Genomic DNA, 7,752 nt, shown 5'->3' with positions numbered 1-7,752 from the left:
TGATAGGCTAAATAGTCTTTATAAATGGAGTGATTAAAGTTTCCTAGAACTCCTATTGCTAGGAAGGGTCAAAAGAATTTTGGACTGAGCTCGTAGCCAGTTGTATGTTTAACAAAAACAATAAACATTAAAATTCTGTGTGTAAGTCTAGTTTGCAGATTTCTACCAACCTGTTCCCTGAATTAAAAAAAACGAAACTATGTTGTAGCTCTACAAAATTGTTTGCTTTTTGACTTGTATTCTTTATAACTTTGGATTTCCATGAAAGTAAACAGGAGCAAAGAACTTTTATGGGGCTGAGGGCAAACCATTTCAAACTCACTATGGGAAAGGCCCAAACCCTTGTTTCTCCTTAGTAGTTGTTCTACTGTTATAGTTTTGTCTGCTTGTACCATTTCTACTTCTAGTTACTTGGCTAACCTGGGGCATCCATATTTCTTAAAATTTTGGACCACATCACACAGTCACACATGTACAAGCTATATGATTTCTTTTTTGATAATGGTGGTAAAAATATAGTCTATTAGATATTCAGAACCAAGTATTTTTAAATACTAACAAGTTTCCAAAAAAGTTTTGATTAGGTGTAGTGCTATAGCGTCTCCTACATTTTGGCCAGGCGTAACTTATAATAGAGTTGATTTAGTTTTAAGAATTGTGTGGTATAGACGTCTTATGTTATTGGTAGTTTTCTGAAAGTAAATATAGTATACGTTGAGTCAGGGACCCAAACATATCTTAGAGCTTGGCCATGTAGACATTTCTGGATTGTTTTGGGATAGAAACTTTCTCTCCTGTTGGGCTGAGTTTAGTTTAGTCCATTCTTCAGGAGCCCATCTAATGAGATAGAGTCGAGGCTTTTATTACCAAAGATGTCCTAGAAACCTAATGCATAATTCATATTTATTAGAATCTATGTACAGTTGACTCTTGAACAACCTGGGTTTGAACTGCACCAATCCATTTGTAACTTTTTTTTTCAAATAAATATAGTAGGCCTTTTTTAAATCTGCGGATTCAACCAACCATAGAATGAAAACAGTATTTTCGCAGTCTCAATGGCAGATAGAGCACACCTGCGGTTGGTTGACTCCATGGATGCCGGCTGGAGGCAGATTGTAGAGTGAAATGTTAAACGTGGGTTTTCGGCTGCGCAGAGATGGGCATCCCTAACCCTTGCACTGTTCAGACGTCAACTGTAATTACCTCTGTTTCCACCAAGTAGCTCTGTGTGTGTATTATTTTCAGAGTAGCTGAGCAAATAAGTGAGATTTGTGTTTCCATCTTCTTGGTTCAGTTTGGATTAACTGCATGTCCTTCAGCAATGGTCAAATGCACATGTCAGATACCCTTGTCCTAAGCTTTTGTTTTTTGAATAATATTGGTTTAGGTTAGTAATGGACCTTAGAGAAAAGTCATTTAAGCTTCAATTTCTTAGAGAACAGAGGGGTTAGAGTGGTTTGCTCAAGTTGTACAAATAGTGTCAGGCTGAGGGAGCTAGAATTAGAACTGAGGTCCCATGATTTCCTATCCCAGACCATATGCTGCTCTTCGAAGTGTTTCCTTCCCCAGACCTAAACATCACTGTTTATTCTCTCTCCAAAGCTAATTAGAACACCTAAAATGTCTGTCCCAGATTGTGTTTTGTCTCTGGAAGGCTGATTTTTGCCACCAGGAATCAGTTATACCATTTATTTGTTAGTGATTAAAGCCATGTATGATTTTGCCTTTTGTAAAAGGGTATGTAGACATGTTTCTGCCGCAGACATCTCTGTACCTTGCAGTATTGGGGAAAATTTGTAAAAGTGTAAACTATTTTGTGTTCCATTTTATAAAATTGATAGGAAGCTGATATGCTATTTACTTTCTTGTTTAGGTACCCTAGTGCTACCTTGCAGCAGAATAAATGTGAGAAATTCCCCAATAGCTTTTGCTTCTCAGTCCTAGAGTTGGTTTTCTGCATTGGCTGAGGCTATAAACACAAGACATGCTTTTTTAGGAGGAAGGAATATTCTCTATCCTATTAAGTTGGATGTAAGAGTAAAGTTAAATATAATAGGTAAATATAAAGTCTTAGCTAAATTATAGCAATTCTGCTGAAGGCTGTATTTTGATTTGAACACATAGGGAACGTTGAGACCTTCCTTGGTAAGTTGTAGTTTTTTCACCCCATATCATTGCGAAAACATTAGTGTTAATGTGGGAGGTGCCACTGTTTTTATCTCAAAATAAAAAAACTTCAGAATGCTTTTAACAGGACTATCTTTAAATCTTGTAACCATTACAGCCTAGCCCTGTGACTTCTGAAAAGTTAAAATTCTTGAGACTCAATTTCCTCATTTTTAAAATAGGGGCTAATACTCTTGTACTCACAGGGATGGTTGGAGGAATGTGAGTAGGTTTTGGTCTTCAAATGGGACACAGTAATAAAGTCAGTTTTCTTCCCGTTCTTAGTTCATTGTTCACTAGTCTTTTACTTGGTAGCACAGGCTTTATAAAGTGTGTCTTTTGTATCTATTAACCTGGTATCAATCTTTTGTATAAAGATTACATTTTGTAATTTGGGGATTGATACTTTAAAAAAATTGTATAAATCTTTGAGTTGATGTAAAAATGCTGCTATAAAAACATTGTGCTTATTTGAGTTATTATCTTAGAAAGTTCTAGGAGGTAGTATCTTTGCTCCCTTCACCCCTTTTTTGGGTCTAGCTTTACCAGTGACTACTGGGTAAATTGTTTTCTTAAATCTTGCCTATAATTTTTATTAGCGATTATTCTTAATGTTTTAAATCCTTAAGATATGCTTTTCATGCAAACATTTATAAATAACGGATTTGAAGGGAACTTAATTATTAGTATTACCTTTTCACTTCATCTGCCAATCCACTTTTGTACCAAAAGGGGTGGAGAATCATGTCAAGACAACAGCAAATAAGTATTTTATTTTCTGGTCACTTAAAATCGAAGCTCCTTGAAGGCTGAGACTTTCAGTTAAAGTTCTGTGTGGTATGTGACATCCTGATCCTGCCATATCAGTCTGTATGATCCAAAAGACCTTTCTTCAGATTTTATTTTACCCTTTGATTCTCATACTTTTCTGGAGATTGTTTTGATGCCTTTGGTTTCTCTTGTGTGCCAAGGGGATGATTTACCTTCCATAGTTATGACATGTTGCTTAGAACCAAATATATTAATTAATAAAACATTTTAGCTAGAAGCATACTGAAAATATATGAAAGCCTATTCAAATATCTGTAATTTATTTCCCTTTTTTTCTTTGTAGCATGTCTCACACTATTCAAGACAGCACTTAATGGTGTCTCGTAGCCTCTGTTCAGCGGGATATGATTCTAATGAAAAAGTAAGTATTTAAAAAGTACTTTCAACACCTAAGTTATAATGGCTTTACTTTCTTGTCTCAACACTGTGTTCAGTGGACAAATTAAATTTTATTAATGCTGTGTAATGATTTCTCGCTCTAACATCATAAGTTTTATAGGTGCTCAGTCTTTGTTCCTTTTTTCATTGTGGGCCACAACCTGAGCCTTTAATTTTGTATTTGGATCTATACCAAATATTGAATAAATTTACATTTTTCTTGTTTTCAGCAGAATAACTGATACAACATTCTGAAAGACTGGGCAGTTTAGAGATTTTGATTAAACTACTGATTTTTTTTTTTCATTTACTTAATATAAGATCTATTTTGATTGAAGGGAATTATGTGTATTATAAGTTTTGGGACAAGGGAATTCCATTTAAAATCCTGATATACAATAATGTTTGAGGTTTTTAATAGGATAAAGGCACTAGAAGTGGTGATTAGTGGTAAAACATGACTTAGTGTGACAAAGGCATCAAAGAAGGCAGGAGAAGAGTTTTGGTTAAAGGATGGTTCAAGTTGAATTTCATGAAAGGAGAACTGATATGAATAATTAATTGACAATGAAATAGCTGAGATGCCTTTCTGAATCATCTGTTGAAGTATATAAAACTACCCAGATTTGGAGGCTTGGAGAAAGAAAAGGTCTACATCATTACATTTAGTAGAAATATAATGTAGATGCAGTTACAGGGTGAATGTAATTTTAAATTTTCTAATAGCCACATTAAGAAAATAGGAAACAAGGGAAATTAATGTATTTTTAACTCAATATTTCAAATGTTATTTCAACATATAACTGATATAAAAAGTGTAAATGAGATAATTTACTTTTTTTTTTTTTTTAACCAAGTCTTCTAAATCCAGTGTATAATTTATACTTCTGGCGCAACTCAGTTTCTTTAGCCACATTTGAAGTGCTCGATAGCCTTGTGTGGCTTGTGGTTACTTTATTGGACGGCACAGGTCCAGGTGAATTAAGCTGTTATGAAATCTGTAGTTTAATATAAAAACTTCAGCATAGACAGTATGCCTTGGGGTTCATGTGTGTGTACACTTCTGCACACATGTTGAGTTTCCATTTAGAGGTAACCCCTGAACTCTGGCTTAATTTGGAACACTACGGGAGTGATTAGCTAGCATTTATTCAAGAGGCCACATTCCAGAGGGAGTGAAATACTACAAGTGGTTCAGCCATCTTTCTCCTTATAAACACTGATAGCCTTACTCATTAGCATAATAGTTGTTAGAAATGGGCTTTCATTGATGAAATTTGTGATATTGAAGATGTGTTTTGGCTATTATAGAAATTCTCAGCCCCTGAGTTAGAGTATAACAATCTAGTTGGACCTTCATTCTTTACTTTTAAGGGTAGAACCTAAGCTTGATCCCTAAATGAGATCGTCGTGCATTCTCCCACTGGGTTGGGGGATTCTTGATAGCTTGATTCTGACAATATGGATAGCTAAATGAGAATATTGATGCATTTGCCTCAGGTGAAGCTTTCATGCAGGCTGTTGGAGCATTATAGCATACAGGAAGTCGAGACTTCCCTGAGCTTATCCAGCATATTTAAAGATTGTTTTTATGTCTATTAGTAAATGTCTATATATGTGTGGCATATAGATCTTTAGATACTGAGTTAAAATATATTAATTTCCCTATTCTTATTTTCTTATGTGGCTATTAGAAAATTTAAAATTACATACACCTTGCAACTGTATCCACATATTTCTGTTGAACTATAATGATGTAGACCCTTTCTTTCTCCAAGCCTCCAAATCTGGGTAGTTTTATATACTTCAACAGATGATTCAGAAGGCATCTTAGCTATTTTATTAATCATTCATATCAGTTCTATATGTCTGTTCGTAAATGTCTATATGTGTGTGGTTTGAGACTTGTTTTTGCTACAACCTCATAGTGAGGTTCCAGGGATGGGTAACTCACTGACCATATTGGTGGCCATTGATAATTACTAGAAATAAGTGTATAACTATTTTGGTTAGGACTTTTAAAGAGAGCCCCCCTTTCCCTTGGAATACACTAAGCAGGTATATATTTTGTGGTAAATGTCTGAAATCAAATCTGCTGCCTGCTATCTTTGCCATTTCCTTTGCTGTGCCTTTGCCTAATCGTGAAAAACTCTATGGTGTCCACAGTCATGATAAAGTTTATGATACTTTTTGGTACCTCTTGGTAGACTTGCCCTTCACTTGAGGGCTACATTTAATTGGACCTTTCCACTTTCAGAGATTCTTGCTATCTTTGTAGCCATTCATTAACTATTGTATTGGTTTTATTGTTAATGTCTTAAGTCTGGATAGACCTGATCTTTGCTAATACATATTTGTTAAATGAATTGATTCTCATCTGAACTTGCCATTGACTATTTTCTTACTCTACATTCAACAGTGACTTACATCAAGTCATAGTTAAACCAGGTGAAATTTAATCACTACTAAAAATGTTATTTTTTGACTTGAGTTTTAACAAGTTAATTTAACAAGTCTCATGTATGTTCATGTGACTAGGGAAGATGTAACTTAATAGTAATTTGCTTTAAAAAAGACCAGGAAGTTTCAGTAGACCTTAAGTTAGTGTGAACCAGTATAGTACTATGATGGGCCTGCCGTAACAAATGTGATCTTGGGTGGCATTGAATAATACAGTGTTTAAATCTTGCACCATTCATTATACTCTGATTACATCACATCATGGTGTGTTTTGACATGAATATTTGAGTGTGAACTCTGGCTTTACCACTAGTTAACTTTGTAAGTGACTTTGGCAAGTGATTTGGCCTTATCAAGCCTCAGTTTTCTCATTTGTAAAATGGGAGATATTATCAGAACTGACGTTATGGGACTATTATAAAGATTAAATGAGATAGTGCACAGAAGAGATTTTTCATAGTACCTGGCATATAGAAAGCATGTGCCCTAAATGTCAGCTGCTTAATATTATCCTTAACTCAATTTTGTACATTTGGAAACTGAGGCTTAAAATCCAGATAGTACGTGTAAGCTGGGTGAAAACTCAAGCCTGTCCTCCTCTGAGCTGGTGGATTTACTGTATTGTACCCCATCTCATAAGTGTTTGGTGAGAGACTCAGTGTCTGGAGTTCTGCTGTCATTCCTCCAACTCCGCAGTGGATGGGCCAGCTCAGACCTTCTCTTGATCTCTGAATGAGATGTTCTTGGTGGTTTCTTAGACCCCAGCTGTGAAGATCTAAACAAAGGGAAGGGAAAGAAGGAAGGAAGGATAGAGAGAATGGATTAAAAGAAGACAACTTAGAAAAAATCTTCAGGAAAACCTCCAATGTGTTTCTTACCCTAGTGACATCATTAGCACAGTTACAGAACAGCTGCTGCAAAAGTTCTTTATCTCTCATGGTACCTAAAAGTCCCTCTGTCTTTAATGATTCAGGTCTCAGTTTAAAGGTGTTTTTTCCTTCCCCTGAGAGTACCTTCAGAGTGCCTTCTGTTTAGCTCTCCACATGTAGAATAGAGTCCCAGTTCTTTAAATGTAAAGTCCTTTAAATGTAAAGTTCTTTAAATGTCTGCCTGGCCTTTTTACCCTAGCTTTATTTGCTGCAGCTTCTCCATATATATTTTTTGCTTGAGATATATTAAAAATTACTTGTAGTTTTTAGTGCTACCCTCTACTTTCAGTGTTATTGCCTTTACATATGCTTTTTTTTCACTCTCCCTTCTGTGCACTTACCACAGCCTCTTGGACATAGATAGCTGTATTTTACAACTTTGCACTTTTTGTTGTGATTGTGCATAAAGTACATTGAGGTTATCAATGCGCTTGATATTTACCTGTAATCGTTGACAGAGGGAGAGTTTTAAAGTTGGTTTAACTTTATTTGTTTGTATATTTTATATGCATATCCTATCTGGAAGAATATATAGGAAACTGGTAATAGTGGTTGCCTTTGGGGCAAGCACCTGGGTATCTCTATAGTATATCCTCCTTTTTACGTTTTAAATTCTGAATCATGTAAATCTGTTATTTAAAAGAATATCATGCATGGAAGATTAGGTGATGTGATTAGCTTTACTGAGTTCATGTGCTAATTGGTAATATGTTCATGGTCCTGTATTAGTAAGGATTCTTTAGAGAAATCGGACCAGTAGGGGATGTATATGGAGACTTACTGGCTCACACAATTAGGGAGGGAGAGAAGTCCCCTAGTTTGCCCTCTGCAAGCTGGAGACTCAGGAAAGCTGGTGATGTAATTCTAGTCCTGGTCCAAAGGCCCCTGAAAATCAGGGGAGCCGATGGGGTCCCAGTCCAAGGGTAGGAGAGGAGCGATGTTCCAGCTCAAGCAGGCAGGCAGAACAAATCCTCCCTTCTACTTT

The 7,752-nt window shown here is 35.8% G+C and overlaps 1 protein-coding gene across 5 annotated transcripts in view; it reads left to right on the top strand.

Annotated features, from left to right (window-relative positions):
- PCCA (propionyl-CoA carboxylase alpha subunit) overlaps window positions 1-7,752 on the top strand; it is a 352,647-nt gene that overhangs the window by 12,832 nt on the left and 332,063 nt on the right. For 4 of the 5 annotated variants that reach the window (XM_011363200.2, XM_011363198.2, XM_023532415.1 and 1 more), the window contains exon 2: window positions 3,284-3,361. In XM_011363200.2, coding sequence (XP_011361502.1) covers window positions 3,284-3,361 — 78 coding nt within the window. Of the gene's footprint in view, window positions 1-3,283; window positions 3,362-7,752 lie in introns of those variants that run through there. The other variant, XM_023532414.1, reaches the window with a different exon arrangement.

Source organism: Pteropus vampyrus, unplaced genomic scaffold, assembly GCF_000151845.1.
Source record: "Pteropus vampyrus isolate Shadow unplaced genomic scaffold, Pvam_2.0 Scaffold83, whole genome shotgun sequence".
Classification (NCBI taxonomy): domain Eukaryota; kingdom Metazoa; phylum Chordata; class Mammalia; order Chiroptera; family Pteropodidae; genus Pteropus; species Pteropus vampyrus.
The sequence above is the reverse complement of the archived record's forward strand: the minus strand, read 5'-3'. Positions and strand labels throughout refer to the sequence as shown.